This window comes from Caretta caretta, chromosome 13, assembly GCF_965140235.1.
Source record: "Caretta caretta isolate rCarCar2 chromosome 13, rCarCar1.hap1, whole genome shotgun sequence".
Lineage (NCBI taxonomy): Eukaryota > Metazoa > Chordata > Testudines > Cheloniidae > Caretta > Caretta caretta.
The window spans coordinates 28,293,952-28,311,300 of NC_134218.1; the positions used below are offsets into that span (position 1 = coordinate 28,293,952).

The 17,349-nt window shown below is 40.6% G+C and overlaps 1 protein-coding gene across 1 annotated transcript in view; it reads right to left on the reverse strand.

Annotated features, from left to right (window-relative positions):
• Window positions 1-1,047: 1,047 nt before the first annotated feature.
• The window catches only part of CHMP4B (charged multivesicular body protein 4B), a 35,172-nt gene continuing 18,870 nt past the window's right edge, over window positions 1,048-17,349 (reverse strand). The window contains exons 2-5 of the mRNA XM_048820194.2: window positions 10,077-10,254; window positions 7,612-7,726; window positions 7,074-7,200; window positions 1,048-1,867 (exon numbers count right to left, since the gene is read on the reverse strand). Coding sequence (XP_048676151.1) covers window positions 1,800-1,867; window positions 7,074-7,200; window positions 7,612-7,726; window positions 10,077-10,254 — 488 coding nt within the window. The 3' untranslated portion in view covers window positions 1,048-1,799. The remainder of the gene's footprint in view (window positions 1,868-7,073; window positions 7,201-7,611; window positions 7,727-10,076; window positions 10,255-17,349) is intronic.

Consider the following 17,349-nt stretch of genomic DNA (forward strand, 5'->3'; position numbering starts at 1 on the left):
TTGTTTATAATTTCTGGCTGTTCGCTGATGTAGGCAGGAGAAGGGGAGACGAAGAGTCAGGAATACAAAGCAGAAGTAAGGCTCCTGACAAGTAATTAAAAAAACCTCACATGTGCTAGACAGACACACAGTATTGACCAAAGTAAGTCTTCAGAGGAGACTTCTTAAGGTGAAGGTAAAAGTGCAGAGCTGCAAGAGAGAACACTGAATTGTTCCAGCTGCCTGACCAACAGAAAAACCATCACCACACAGGAGTTATGGTGTTCAGTTCCAATTCTGGCAGTCATTTTTTATTGCAGGAGTTTCATTCTCTTCTTGTCTGAAGAAACAGGGTGACGGTACAGATAGGCACGTATTAGTGACTCAGCTCCACCCTCCACAACCTTGGGAGCAGTTAGCGGTTCTGCCACCTGTGCCTCTTTGCCTTCTTTCCATTCAGCATTTCTGGACGTGGGTGTCAGTAACGGAGGTAACAATACTGATGTTAAGGTAACTACTTACCTTCAGGTAGGCGTGCAAATTTCCAGCAAGAAGTCTCACTGCATTTAGTGGTCAAAGCATAAATCCTAATAGAAATATTAGTGCTGTAAAATACAAGATCTTCTTACAAGCACAGAATATGCAACAAATCATGAATGTCAAATTCTTATGATAATTGACAGCAGGGTAGGCAGAGAAAAAGCCAAAACTGTGTGTTCAGCCTTTAAATCAGTTGATTCTACCTAGAATACAGCAGCTCCTAGGGCCCTCTGACTGGGGTCTCAATCTGTTGTTCCAGCATATCATTACACTAAAACAGTCAAGAGTAACTGAGTTACAGAAACACGCCCAACCATTTTGCTCAGCTAAGATTGGAGTTTGTATGATAAATGACCTGACTCTGTATCTGTCACAATTCTGCCATAGCTACAATTATGGACTCAAAGATAAACTGATGCCAAAGAGTCTGTTTATTCCTCTATCAGGCAAGAGCAGAAACCAAATTTAATGTAAATTAAATGTCTTTAAATCTAATAAAATTAGATAATTGACGACACTAGCCGAGAATGAAAATTAATTAAGATATTTAATACAGTGCAAACCATAGTTTCTTAATTAAAATAGATGTATGCATGTATCTGAATGGGTTATCAGTTACCACAAATAGCAATGAACACTGCACTGCTACATAGAAAAAATGTACAGCTGGATTTTAAGTGTAAATCTCCCTTACTTCCAAGGTAGTGTTTATCAATTTCAAATCAGTTTCACTAATTAAAAATGGGAACAGTGACTAGGTCAGTGCAGTGATAGAAGGTGATCACACAGTCAAAGGAAATAAATACAGAGTGCAAAGAACTAAAAACCTAACGCATTCTTATACCTAAACATGAGAAGCCGATGGTGGCTTATGACTTTTCCTTTTTAAATGCCTTACAAGACTTCCAGACACACTTTCAACTGACTTAAAATTACAGGCTGCATTTCAGGTCATTTAGATTCAATACACCCCAAAACTCTAGAAGATGAAGATCCAGCAGTGGCATTAGCATAGTCCAGAAGCTGAACGTTGGATTTTGCAAATACATTTTATTTTACAGAAATTCAACATCAACTGCAGGCAAATTTCCCCGACCCCCTTTGTTTTCTTTGCGCAGACCATGCTATGCAGAGTACAGCGATGCAGTGCCCACTGCTTTGGGTTAAGATTAAAGAGATAAAAGACATTTTGCTGAATGTTTTGTCCCCATCACACTTCACGTGCACCTAGAACAGGTGGCCAAAGTCTGTTTTGTTTTTCCAAGCCATTGCTGCTGTAGTTACATGTTTCCAGCCCAAGCTTCCAACTCTTTCATGTCATCATCATCCTCCTCTTCTTTCTTCTTGGCTGTAGCATAAAGAGAGTGTGAAGAGTGAGGAGCAGATACCTTGATGTAACCCCATAATGTCTGCTTCACCTGGACATGCGACTCTGGACTGCACAAGGCACTAGGTCCCATAGAAGAGCAAATATGCCACATGAGGTTTTCAGTTACAAGACTTATGTGCCATTTTAAAAGCCAGCCAGGATTAAACTTCCTGAGGCCATATTTCAAAAAGAGAAAAGAAAATGGTTTGTGAGAAGAATGAAAATGTGCATTTTAATCAGAGTGATACACAAGCATTGCCCATATTTGTCACAGTCATCAAATCTCAAAGCATGGGAAGGTGTAGACCTGTTTATTTTAGGAACTCCTTTGGAGCCATGTAGAGTTTATTTAGCTAAGCAGTAGCCATTTGGCAATGGATGCCAATACCTTTTGGTTTCTTGTTGCTCAGCATGCTTAAACCAACCACTATGGATTTGGGGCTATTGGTCTTAGACTGATTTGAGCACAGCACTAGCTGGAAGAACAGATGAGTTGGGAGCCAGGAAATACCAAGTCCTGGCCTAGGATCTCTCAGATTTCCTGTGCTGTTTTCACCTCTGTCTCTCAGTTTCCCTCTCTGAAAATGAAGGCAATAGTTACCTTACAGAAATATTGGGAAGGTTAGTTAAAACTGTACAGTGCTTTGAAGATGTAGAACACTAAGTCTCACCTTAAAAATTTCCAAATACTACACTTTCCCCAAAGAAATTCCTAATGCAGCAAGATAGAGAATTATTTTTAATTTTAAAGATATCCATTCTCTCCCTGTAATGAATCCAGACAGTAGCTTACAGTATGGGGGGTGGGAGGGGGTGTGTGTGTGTGTGTGCGCGCACGCAATTTGTAATACAAAGCTGGCACAAATGGGAAATTCCTGAAGTACAACCCTTGAAAGGGGAGGAGTCTGTTTGAAGGTTTCTCTTCTTTGGCAGGGCCCCCCAAATTCAACAGGCATGGAAGAGTAGAAATCAGGATAAATAAAAACTGATTTTTAAAAATATCAAATTGAATTTTTGTATTTAAATATTTTCTTTTTAAAATAAGCCTGTAAACATTAAATGTGAAATTATGACAAAATATGCTGAGCCTTACATTTATTATAATCTATTAAAATAATTTAAATGAAAAATGCTACATCAGTCAGCACTCAAATTTTAATGAATTACGGATGCTTTTTTTTATTATATACAGAACTGGGGGAAACTAACTTTTAAGATCAACTGAAGCTTTATAAATATGGCACAATGTCTTACATTGCATTAACTATCTGTATTTTCAGTTTTGATAATGGAGCAAATGCTGGTATTTAAATTTATCAGATGTCAGTACTTTTAGTTTCTGTTGTGCAGAAAAGCTTTTGCCTTAATTACTTTTGGTTTCAGGTTAGCTAGAAGGTGCAGAGAAAATATTTTTTTCATTTGGGCTAATTCATTCATAGAATAGAATATCAGGGTTGGAAGGGACCCCAGAAGGTCATCTAGTCCAACCCCCTGCTCAAAGCAGGACCAATTCCCAGTTAAATCATCCCAGCCAGGGCTTTGTCAAGCCTGACCTTAAAAACCTCTAAGGAAGGAGATTCTACCACCTCCCTAGGTAACGCATTCCAGTGTTTCACCACCCTCTTAGTGAAAAAGTTTTTCCTAATATCCAATCTAAACCTCCCCCACTGCAGCTTGAGACCATTACTCCTCGTTCTGTCATCTGCTACCATTGAGAACAGTCTAGAGCCATCCTCTTTGGAACCCCCTTTCAGGTAGTTGAAAGCAGCTATCAAATCCCCCCTCATTCTTCTCTTCTGCAGGCTAAACAATCCCAGCTCCCTCAGCCTCTCCTCATAACTCATGTGTTCCAGACCCCTAATCATTTTTGTTGCCCTTCGCTGGACTCTCTCCAATTTATCCACATCCTTCTTGTAGTGTGGGGCCCAAAACTGGACACAGTACTCCAGATGAGGCATCACCAATGTCGAATAGAGGGGAACGATCACGTCCCTCAATCTGCTCGCTATGCCCCTACTTATACATTCAAAGTGGAGAAGCTAACTGAGCTGAAAAAGAAGAAAAGCTTATTTTCCTCTTTCAATCTATGAACCACCACCAGGTGGGAAGAGGATTTATAGATTCTAAAGCCAGAAGGGACCATTGTGATCACCTAGTCTGACCTCCAGAATAACACAGGCCAGAGAGCTTCCCTAAAATAATTCCTAGAGCAGATCTTTTATAAAAAAATTTTTTTTGATTTAAAAATTATCAGTGATGGAAAATCCACCACGACCCTTGGTAAATTGTTCCAATGGTTAATTATCCTCGCGGTCAAAAATTTATGCCTTATTTCCAGCCTGAATTTGTCCTACCTTCAACTTCCAGCCACTGGATCGTATCATAACTTTCTCTCCTAGACTGAAGATCCCATTATTAAATATTTGTTCTCTATATATAGGTACTTGTAGACTGTAATCAAGTTACCCTTAACCTTCTCTCTGTTAAACTAAATAGGTTGAGTTCTTTGAGTCTATCACCATATGGAATGTTTTCTAATCCTTTAATCATTCTTGTGGCTCTTCTCTGAGACAACATCTTTCCTGAATTGCGGGAAGCAGAACTAGACACAATATTCAAGCAGCGGTCGCACCAGTGCCAAATATACAGGTCAAATAACCTCTCTACTTCTATTTGAGATTCCAGTCTTTATGCATCCCTAGATCACATTACCTCTTTTGGCCACAGTGTCCCATTGGAAGCTCATGTTCAGCTGATAATCCACCATGATCCCCTCCAGTCTTTTTCAGAGTCACTGCTTCCCAGGATAGAGTTCCCCATTCTGTAAGTATGGCCTACACTCTTTGTTTTGGGATGTATACATTTATATTTAACTGTATTAAAACACATATTGTTTGATTGCGCCCAGTTAGCCAAGTGATCCAGATCACTCTGTATTAGTGACCTGTCTGCCTCAATTTTTACCACTCTCCCAATTTTAGTATCATCTGCAAACTTTATCAATGATGATTTTATGTTTTTTCCCAGGTAACTGATAAAAAAATGTTAAATAGTATAGGGCCAAGGACTCATCCCTGCAGGACTCCACTAGAAACACACCCACTTGATGAACATTCCCCGTTTACAACTACATGTTGAGACTTATCAGTTAGCCAGTTTTTAATCCATTTAACATGCGACATGTTCATTTTATATCATTCTAGTTTTTTTTAATCAAAATGTTGTGTGGCACCAAGCCAAATGCCTTTCAGAAATCAACTTTATCAACTAAATTTATAATCTCATTTAAAAAGCTATCAAGTTAATTTGACAGGATCTATTTTCCATATACCCATGTTGATTGGCATTAATTACATTACCCTCCTTTAATTCTTTATTAACTGATTCCCATATCAGCCACTCCATTATCTTGCCTGGGACCTATATCAGACCTAGAATTACCCGGGTCATCCTGTTTACTCTTTTTTAAAATTAGCACATTAATTTTCTTCTAGTCTTCTGAAACTTCTCCAGTGCCCTGAGACTAATTGAAAATCAACATTAACTCTCCAGCAAGCTCCTCAGCCAACTCTTTTAAAACACCTCGATGCACGTTGACTGGACCTGTTGATTTAAAAGTATTAACTTTAATAGCTTCTGTTTAACATTCTCCAGAGATATTAGTGGAATGGAAAGAGCGTTATCACTATATGATGGGACTACATGTTTTTTCACCCAAACACAGAACTGAAATATTTATTGAACACTTCTGCCTTTTCTGCATTATTATTGCTAATTCTACTATTTCAATCTACTAATAAACCAATGCCATTGTCAAGATTCTTCCTGTTATAACATATTGTTAAAACTCCTTATTGTCCTTAACAATGCTGGCCATAGATTTCTCCTTGTGTCACTTTGCTTCTGTTATCCATTTCCTACAATTCCTAACTTCTGATTTAGATCTTTTAATTCTAAAAATTTGAAGGACACAGGGCCAGATTTTCAAAGGGACTTGATTTCAATGGGAGTTAGCCACTTAGCCTGCTTAGATAATTTCAGAAATACTGCTAGGCACTTAAATATCTTTGAAAAATCTGGCGCATGGTGACCAGAAACAATCCATCAATTCACTAACTACAGTAAATACTTCCTTTGTTTAATAGGTCAGTTTTAAATGCAAAAAAAGTATTAACTTTTTTTTTTATGTCTACAGCATAATTAAGATGTTTTTATTAGTTAAATAAAACAAATTTTAAAATGCTATTTTGGTACTTCTAATGGACTCCTAATTGCCATCCAAATGCAGCTTGCCACAAATCCCAGGTTTTAAAAAAAAAAAAAAAAATCACCTGATAAACAAGAAATGCATCACATCACCATTCAACAGTGGTCGCTTCATAGACAAGAACCATGGAGGGCTGGACCCAATGGCAGAACCAACAAAGAACCTCACCACAGCAGAATCAGGTTAGTGTGGAGCTTCTCTATGTACTAGTAATACACCTGCACCAACCAGGATTTGTCCTTGTAATTTGCCTCCCCAGAGGCTTTTGCTCCAAGGTTTTGCACAAGACTCAGTTTGGTGTCATCTGATTTGAGTGCCACCCCTAAGGTAGGGACCCCATGCACCTTGGGTAATCAGGAGTCAGCAGTATTCCCCCAAGACCAGGTGCTATGAAAACAGAGGGCCAGCTATGTAAAACCACAGCATCCCAGTACAGGGATGAGAGGCAGACTCAAGGACCTGCAAACATGGTTCAATCAGAGCCCTGAGACCAACTTGGAAGACTAAATTCCAAGAACTATTTCTCACTCAAGTCTCCCTTGATTTTACCTCTGTGTTTGGTCTTGTCAGGATTGCTTCCCATTAAATTAGCTGCCATTAGTACAAGACTCCCAGCTTCCATTTCCTCCTCCTACATCTCCATTCTGCCTTGAACCTTGTTTAACATATTATAGGATAAACTGGAAGTGCAGGAATACATGCTAACTGCTCCTGTTACAGCTATTAATTTTCATAGCTCTAATGAAAGGAGATGGATTCCTTGAGAATAACACATCATGTAATTCATGAATCCCATATTAACTCTACAAGCTGCTTGTAGCCAGAAAATTCAAAATTCAAATCCTTATTAAGAGCTGCTGATTTGATGAATGCACATGTTAATGAACCAAGCTGACTTTGGCAAAGGCAGACAATTACCTGGCTTTGATGGTATTGCTATTGAGGGCACGTTTGGCAGTGGTACTGTCTCGGGACCACTGATCTCCAGCAGGTTTTTGTCTAATTCTTCCTGTTCTAGTTCCTCCAATTCTGCCATCAGTTCATCCTAGTATTGTAAAGGGAAAAAGAAGGATTCAGATCACACTTGCCACTAAGTAACACAAACACAGACAGACTCAGCTAGGTATATTATTACAGGGGATGGCCTAAATGACCCTCCAGCACATGACCCTCCAACTGTGAGGGCAGGTCTGAGTCTCCACCCCGATCTGAATTTATGGCTTCACTTTCTGTTGGGCACAGAATTATCTGATCCAAAAGCCTCCAAAACGTTGGGGGTTGAAGTCCCATCCAAGTTTTGTAGCTGCCATGCGCCCAATTTTCCAGAGGTGGAAGAGACCACTTGCTAGGAGAAATTTTACATTCTAGAACTTACATTCTTGTCTGAATGCATGCAGAACTCAGATCACTAAGAGATGGGTTTTAATTTAAAACAGTAACTCTTGAGCTGTTTTACCTCATCAAAGTCTTCCCCAAATCCTACAGGCTTTGAAATAGCTGTTGAAATTTCATCTGCCAGCTCCTGCTGTTCTGCAATGTCCTGCATCAATTCGTCTACTTTATCGATATCCCTGTAAAGAGAAGAGTACATGATGTTAGGTCATTAGCCTGGTTTGCACTGCCCACTGACTACATTTGCTAATTCTGTGGCAATGCTAATTCCACACTGTGATGGCATTTCAGCTGTGCATGACCTCACATCTCCAGCCACTGCAGCTCTTCCTCCCTCAACTGCTCCACCCTGAGCAATCTCCAGTCCCTACTCCCTGCCAACATCTTGGCATTTTTACCCATTGCAGAAAGGTATGAAGCTTCCTCTAAAGCACATGCCATTTCTGCTGTGTGGATTGGGCAGGAGGAGGTGCTCATTCCCAGCAGATTACCTCCCTAATGATTCTAGAAATCACCGGTTTGCTGTTCTTAAATTTTTCTCTTTGGCAGAAATTTAGTGCTGAAAGATGGACTGAGAGCCCTGGAGGATAAAAGCTTCCATTTGCCCTCAGAAAAGATATAAACACATGGCAAGATGGACTGATCCCACAAAATCCTTTCACATAGGTAGCCAAGCAGCCCATTGGCTGGCAACTACTTTTGGTTACTACTACAGATCTAGGTCAGCTTTAACTTGTTGGGGTGAAAGGCTCCGTTACCCTATTATCAATCCTTTAAGCCATCAAGAGCCAATTATCAGTTTGTTTTGAACTCTAATTCTTAGTGTAACTCAGATCTAATTGCTTTAGTCAAGGCTGGAAGAAAAAAGTGCCTTCACAGGACAAAAAATTATCAGCAGCAGCGTCAAGTCCACAGTTAAGGGCGAGCTGAGTTTTGCACTTGAAACTGGGATTCAACCTCTTATGTATGAAAAATATAAGATGTCCTCCCCAAAATTCTACTCCTTAGTCTCCGAGCATAGAATGACTTCTAAAAATTTAGAAACAAATTCATTAATTAGTTTTAATTAAATTAAAAATGGGTCCTTTAAGAAACCTGGCACCTGTTTTGTCATACTTATGTCCCCAACGACCATAATGAAATAATGCAGACTTTTACAACTTTCTATATACTTAACTCACTGAAATCTTGTGCATGGATTACATTTAAAGGGTTTTCTCGTTTTTTAGAATTGTCATTCTCCACACACACCCCCATTCTCCATATTCAAGTTTATTCAGGGGCAGGAACTCAATACACTTCAGAGAATTCCACAAAGAACTGCCCTCTTCCAAAATAGCCACTTTTCCCCATTGTTCTCAATGGAACTGAAGCAACAGATGGCTCTTAGCAAAAATAGCCATTGCATCTATTCACCTACTCCTCGGTGTTCTTCTCCGCCTCCTGACAGCATAGAGGGCTATCATCTTTCCTGAGGTCAGTTTACCTTCACTCCCATTGAGAGCAATGGAATGTGGTGGCATTTGGAAAGAGGGCATATTAACTGAGCTCAGCACCTGGCCTCATTGTCATTGCAAAAAATGGGGGATGCAGGTCATTTTGAAAGAGTACAATTCTTCATACGTTTCTCTGGAGAATATTTTACGCACCAGCCTTTTCTACCTGAAAGCTTTTCTGTTGTGAAAAACAGCGAAAAATTTTACAAAGTTACCCTGTTGCACCAGAGTTACTCAAGAGAGGGGGGAAATGGAGGGTATGCATGCAGGAGATTGTAGGGGGTAAAGGAGAGAAGAGAAATCTGAGGCACTCTTCAACAATTTAATGTCTTTAAAAATCAGTTTAATTTAATCTAGGACCACAAACAATAAAATGCCCTAATCACATGAGGTCACTATATGGCTGAGTAAAGACTATTTACATTCCTATATCTGAACAGGTTTGGATTTCTTTTAAATTTAACCTTAGTTGAGAGTTTCCTGGGTTTGCTAATATTGGCTTTGTGTTAATTACAACATCTCTGTAATGTAATTTACCCTTAGTTACTAATATGTACTCTCAACCATAACTCCATCTCAAAGTCATTTTTGTCTGCAAATTATACTGAGTAGAGGAAAAAAGGAACAGACTACACACCCCTTTTAAGAAGTGTTCAGGCATTAGATGGATCTGTGACCGGTACATCGCTGAAACCACTTCAGACTATTATTGACACTATCCTTTAGCTAGACAAAAATTGTGTGCGCGCTATTAATGGCCTCATACCACACAAAATGTTTCTGGGTTGAAAAATCCCAGTCTTTTGTAGCTCGATCAATAAGCGAATGCATCCAGAAAGTATTTTTAAAAAGTTTAAAATATAATAACTACTTTGTCTGTAACCTCTGCAAAAATCAGTTATTTCACGCCAAGATGACGCAGAGCATTTTAGCAGATTGCGTGGGACCCGGTTCATTATTCTCTTTCTATAATTTTTCGTTTGATTTTGATAGAGTGGACATTCATTCAAGGATACAATATGAAATTTCTTACATGTTGTCATGAGCAGCTTTCATAGCTTTAGCAGCCAAGCCCATATTCTTGAGCACTTCAGTATTGGTGTTGGCATTTTCAAGGGCTTCCCTCTGGAATTCAATTGTTGATAACGTGCCATCTATCTGTGAAAGCTGCTTCTCGTACCTCTTCTTGCGTTTTAGGGCTTGAAGAGCAGCTAGACGAAACAAAACCAAAATAGGATGTATGTTATTTGTGTCCAAAATAGCCATTCAAATGTGTACAAAATTCCATTCACAAAACAGAACAATGTTTAATTCATTCTATTGCTCATCTGCTCGTCTTTCTAGTTTAATTGAAATTTGTTACTGTTGTTGTTCCTGCCTAAACAAATGTCATGGTAGCCAAGCCTCTGATGTCCACTTCATGTCAAATACAGACTATAAACCAGCAATTACAACATTGGTAGTCTAGATGCTCAGCATGGATGATGCTACAGCAGGAGTAGGCAAACTTTTTGGCCCAAGGGCCACATCGGGGTTGCAAAACTATACGGAGGTCTGGGTAGGGAAGAATGTGCCTCCCCAAACAGCCTGGCCCCTGCCCCCATCTACCCCCTCCCACCCCTCGACTGCCCCCCTCAGAGTCCCTGACTCATCCAACCCCCACCCCACTCCTTGTCCCTGACCGCCCCCTCCTGGGACTCCCACCCCTAACTGTCCCCCGGGACCCCACGCCCTATCCAACCCCCCCTTCTCCCTGTCCCCTGACTGCCCCAACCCCTATCCACACCCCCAACAGGCCTCCTGGGATTCCCACGCCTATCCAACCCCCCCATTCCCTGTCCCCTGACTGCCCCCCGCAGAACCCCCGACCCATCCAACCACCCCCTGCTCCCTGTCCCCTGACTGCCACCCTGGGACCCCCCACTCCCCACCCCCTTACCATGCCAGAACCAGCCATGCCCCCTGGCAGCGCGGTGTGCTCAGGCTGCGGGGGAGGGAGACAGCGGGGGAGGGGCCAGGGGCTAGCCTCCCCGACTGGGAGCTCAGGGGCTGGGCAGGACGGTCCCACAGGCTGGATGTGGCCCGTGGGCCATAGTTTGCGCACCTCTGTGCTACAGAGTACTGTGTTTTATAGCAAATACCATGTCTCAAAACATAAGCTTTAAAAGTAACATCTTCCTCCATCTTTTCCCATGGAACACACAGCAGTCCATGGTACAGTAACTGCCAAACATGGTTTTAACTATGCCGCAGGCTCAGGCAGCAGCTGCAGATAAGCAGGAGTGACTGGGAGAAAGTATTCTATACAGAGTTACAAACACCAAAGTTACAAATTGACCAGTCAACTACACCTCTCATTTGAAACGGGAAGCATGCAATCAGGTAGTAGCAGACACAAAAAAAGGCAAATACAGTAGAGTACTGTGTTAAATGTAAACTACTAAAAAAAAATAAAGGGAAGGCAGCATTTTTCTCTGCATAAGAAAGTTTCAAAGCCGTATTAAGTCCATGTTCAGTTGTAAACTTTTGAAAGAACAACCATAACATTTTGTTCAAAGTTACAAACATTTCAGAGTTACGAACAACCTCCATTCCCGAGGTGTTCGTAACTGAGGTTCCACTGTACGTCACGTCCTGGTCCCGCTCCTGTTTGAATAAGAGCAGCGGTCAAGGAAAGCTCATCTTGTATAAACACTCTTGACATCTCCCCTGGTGTAAGGACCCACCCGCACAGAACCTTCTAAACATGATTTTTGTAACCAATAGAGGTGCTGTCTCCTTATCTGTAACCCTGTCCAGTTTGAGCCTGCACAGCAGCTTTCCTGCTGTAAGTGTTTGTTTCTAGATCTACACAAATATGAACTGACATCACAAAGTGCTGTCAATGAAAGTAAGGGCAGATGAGCTATCCCACAATGCCTTTGCACGAAATTCACAGAGTGACACCAACACATGGGTCTGAGGAGTCTGGAATGTACTGTTGTACAGAGAGCTAGGAGGAAGGAGAACCAGTCAAAATGGATACACAAACCAGATCAGGGTTTTCAGTTAACACTAAGCACTCAACTCCTCACTCCCAGTGCTTGCGCACATGTGCGCACAACCAGTTACAGGAAGATACCACCACCCGATTAGATCACTGGCAAAAGTGAAACTCAGCTAGCTGCTCCGGATCAATCATTCATGATGTACGTGGATTAGAGCTGGCTGGAAAATCCCTGTTAAAAATTATGTGTTCTTTAAAAAAAAATGTAATCCCAAACTGAGACAAAATGGCAAAAAAGCGACATTTTCCCAGAAAGGGGATTTTAGGAAAGCTCTGTTTCAGGTGAACCAACACGGAATTTTTAATTTTTCTGAGAAAGTGACATTGACAAGAGCCTTGCAGCCCAACAGCAGGACAGGCAGAGTGCCCATGCACCCGGGGAGCTAAGCTGAGCATCAGGGAGGCAGAGAATCAGGCGTTCAGTGATGGCAGCCACCTGTAAAGCTTTTGTCATGAGAGACCTTCCAAGCAGGCAACTGGGAAACCATCATTTTGATTCCCTGCTCAAAACTAATTATGTGTGCACGCAAAACTAAAGTTTTTCCCATAGAAAATTTTGGTTTTGCAAAGGACTTTTTTGGTTGAAAATCATTACAATAAAAAAAACTTATGACCAACTGTAGTGTGGATATAAAGTGCCTGTAAGTAGTTACAAATTTGACTACAGGCTGTAGTGTGAAAAGGGCCTACCAAAGGACAGATTGGTTGGGTATCATCACACGAAGAAAAAAGGAACACACACAGTAAAATATTGGGCACAACCACATAGGCATAGGCATATTCCTACTATACCTATCCCCTTAAATATACATTACAAAAGAAATCTACATTAGAAACAAATGCCTTTGCCCCTCCATGACCAAGCATTACATCTCCCTCCATCCAGGTCCTTTTCTAGCTATTTCCAACCAACCAACCTGTGCTTCGGCTGACAGATTCAACACAACCTCTCTGAAAGAGTCATTGTTTGGATGAAACAATTAATTACCCTAAATGTTATTTCCAGCTACCTCTGCCAAAGAGATCAATAATCCAGTTCTTCAATATACAATAGACTTGGTAACTTAATAAGAACATTTATCTGCTTAAGAAATAGAATCAACTTGGATATCTACTCAGACTCTAACCCGATGACTGCAGTTCTTTGCTCCAAGATACAGCTTAACATTTGAATTCAGACCTGTGTTGCATTTCACTCCATGCATGTCCTTTTTGTTCAAGTCTCTAGCCTCTGTAAAAGTCGGATCAAAAGAAGTTTACTGGGGAAAGGTGTAGGAAATGAATAATTGAGAAGTCTCAGACATATACACACACACAATATCCGGTTGAGGGCCAGTTTGTAACAGCGAACTTGTCAGTTACACATGTTCATTAGAAGTGAAGAAAAAACAGAGAATTTCCAAAATCCAGTTCTCAAACCCATCCCCTAAAAATGCTATTTCAGATTTTGCCTTTCCTCACTGTAGTGCTGGAACTGAATTGTGGGGGAGATTCCCCCTCCCCTACCCGAAAATTATAGCTTTCCTAAAGAGAGAGAGACTACACTCCCTTGTCACCTTTTCTAGAATACTGACAATTTCAAGCAACATGATGGAGTGGCTGCAACACAGGTGACAGGGCTGATCTCCTAGAAGCTGACTGTAAATTTACAGGGGCCTCATATGTACTGTTGGGTCCTGTCTTGATGGGTAAAAGGAGAGTTATCCAATTGTGTTCAGTTGAAAACACACACCTTTTTAGCCCATCAAGACAAGGCTTCTGGGTGGTTGCACACTACACAATCCTTTAGTCTTGTAACCCTCGGGTTATATTATCATTACTCTGCAACACATTACAAAACAGAAAACTAGGTACAGTTACAATTAAAGCTGCCAAGCACAAATCAAAAGTACCATTGATCACATCCATTGAAACAATCTAAACAGCCAGTATGAAAATCAAACAGAGGTCACATTGCCCATTTTGAGTCCAGCTTTGCACAATTCATGCACACACTGCTAAACAAATATTTCTGTGACCTGCTCCCCCACTTGACAGGTGTCCCTATTTTAGGACCAATCCAAATTCCATTAACAATAGCAGTAGTCTTTCCTTTGATATGAATGGGAGTTTGACTGGGCTTTCAAGTAATAAAAGTATTTGTTCTGCAGTATCATGCTGGATGCTATTGGTGACTGCTTTATGCCATATCATAAAATTATGTGCAATACATTAAACAAATATTAGAGATGATAATAAACAAACTAAATACAATTTAATTTGGGACTGATAACATTATCTTGCTCAGAAGGAAAAGCCTGCTATTTGGATGTGCTTGTATTCAGTAGTGATAGCACTAGAAAGAAATCCGAGAAACAAAGGTAGGAAGTTCAGAACTGTTGATTTTGTGGAATATGTAGACTGCAAGGCCAGACTTCTTACAGCTGTTGTATAAACAGAAGTACGGTATTATAGTTTATGTACAGTTCTTAATGAAAGCTATGGGATAAATACATAAGCTTCGTTTAGACTTTGTACTTACTGGGAGTATTTTGTTACAAGGGCAGAACTCAGGCTATGTGGGCACTAAACACTGAGAATGTGTTTTTCATTGTGTGTGTGGATGAACTAGATGTCAGGGTACTAACCAGAATTTTGTAACCATATCTTTCTATTTCCATTCCATTTATTTCTATTTTCTTCTCTTGCCCACCCTTCCCACCACAGGAGTGTCTGTTCAACGTATTTCACTCTAATTGCATTTACTAATCTTAAACCATTAGAGATTTTTTTGTTTTGTAATTTCCTCGGTTTTTTGTTTGTTTGGTGGTAAATCTCTGGTTTAATAAATCAGGCTCCTGCTCCTGCATATGAAAAGCTCTGTGCTATGTCTCAGGTAAGCTTTAGTTGACTCTTAAGTTCTCTCCAACCCTGGTTCTCCGGTCAATCTGTAGTGTCCTGATCCGGGCCAGTCCATGCCCCAGCATTAGCCCTACTTTCCCATGTTATCCCCTGACATTTTTTCTAACAACAAGAATGTCCTTATACCCAGTAGTGGTCATGACCTTGATTTAAAAATCTCACTACTCAAGTTTTCCATAGTCCCTTCCATTTTGCCTGCTGCAGGATTACGCTATGAGAAAATGGTAGAAAAGACTTCTATGTTTCAATGATGTTGAGGTGGGAAGGAACACAAATAGGAATGTAAGAGCAAATATGTGCTGTCTTACTCATATACACATGTACCACACTTTTCAACACTTGGACAATTTAGGGTAATATTTACCCAGTCAATTAACATCTAGATGCAAAGCACTTTTTTGAAGTGAAAAGAGACATTATACAACTGATTAAGTATCAGTGCACCTGGCATTAAAAAAGTGTACTAAAAAGGTCAAACAAGACACTGAAATGTCTCTAATTCAGAGGAATGCACCTTACTGTAGTTTATTTAGAGGTCATTTAATAGCAGCCACATTTCCACAACTATGCTTTAATCCAATTTAGAATTCATACCATTTACAACCGGAATCTTTTATTAAATTGGAGAGATTATGAGACTCTGAAAGGCTAATTTGGGTCATTTCACATTCATTTTCTCCTGTGAGCTCTATTAATTCATTTATCCCCCTACAATACAATGCATTTCGCATCCAGGATTTTTCTTTTTTTGCAGTAATCAGCTCTGCTTTTTCATGGCTTTGCTTTCACAGATAAACTAAGGCACAGAAGTCAGACTGTGAATACAAGTGAAGAGAACATTCTGTGCTACACAAGAATATCCCCACCAGATCTTTCACATGAGAACATTACGTCTTCCAAACAGACATGCCCAACCAGTATTTATGTTAGGTACTGAACCAAAACTCAGATGGAATTAAAATATCCTTATTAACTCTAATCTATATCTAGATCTTTTTACTTTTGATCTATAGCATATAAAATAACCATCAAGATACAAGTGAGATTGTTTGCCCTTGAAAAATGTACATTCCCAGGATGTCTGCAGGCTGCTTTAACAGACCAGACTCAGCGGCAGACAAAACTCAAGTCTAATTCCCAGACACACTAGAGTTCTACCCTGCAATCAAATCCACTAGCCTGTGTCCTGAATCCACTCGGAAGCCTGTGTATTGTAAACAGGACTTCCTGACTTAGAAGTGATAGACAGCAAATGATTATGGCAACAAAGCCAAGCAATTGTGGCCTCTAAGTCATGTCACTGTAATGTCGTACATATATTTAAAGGATAGAAACACCAAGAAAGGAGACGACTTGTTAAGACTAGTAAAATTAGGGTATAACCATGAGTAATAAGAAAGCAGACTGAATATCAGAAAAGTTTCCTGACCTTAAGGTCTACAGACCTGTGGTGGAGCTTCCCAAGGGAAGTAATAGAAGTCCTTTCATTTGGGAGACGTAAAACTAGATTAGATAAAATACAGAAAAGTGTGCAGTAAGAGACAATCCTACATCAGTAAGGGAATGGACTAAACAGTTTTAACTGGTCTTTTCTGCTTCATCAGTGACTGTCCACTACCTATCCACTGATGTATCAGTTCCTCTTCTTCATTTCTAATAGGGACTACTAACCCGCAGCCCCCTTTCTGCAGCTACGGGTCTATGAACTACCACTGACCATAAACAACTCAAGCTCTCCTCCACTTGTCATACCACAGAGTGAGACTCCATAACATTTCAAATCTGATCTGTCAGATACATTCCCAAGCCACTACTCCACTCTATGCAAGAGAGCCAAAATTACTTCATTCAATCTTTACAGCATATTGTGGCTTTAGAGGCTAGAACCCCACAAAGGAGACTCAGACTCAGTGTTGCAACACTTAACTTTACACATCCTGCTGCCTAGTGGAATACTCAGCCCAGGCTCCCCATACAACGCATGGAAGAGACAGGCACCTAATAAAGGGATCCACAAAAGCCAGCATGCTGAACAGGGAGCTGCTTAAGACAACCAAGGAGGTACATATGAGCTCCTGTTGAGTCTTCCTGTCTCATGTGTCCCTTTCTGTCCCCCACTGTCTTCCTCCTCTCCTATCTCCCTCTGTTGGCTTTTCACCTGATCCTGAAATCAACTGCACAAGATGAAATGGCCCATCCAGCTCTGATAAGCCTAAGTACTACCAATGATGGAGGGGGACATGGCCAAACCAAACAGATAATGTCCCTAATTAGAAAGGCAAGATAGGGTCCAGAGAAACAGCTGTCATAGCCAGTGATGAGCTGCCAAAATCTTAACAACGGGTTCCGTCCTCACCCC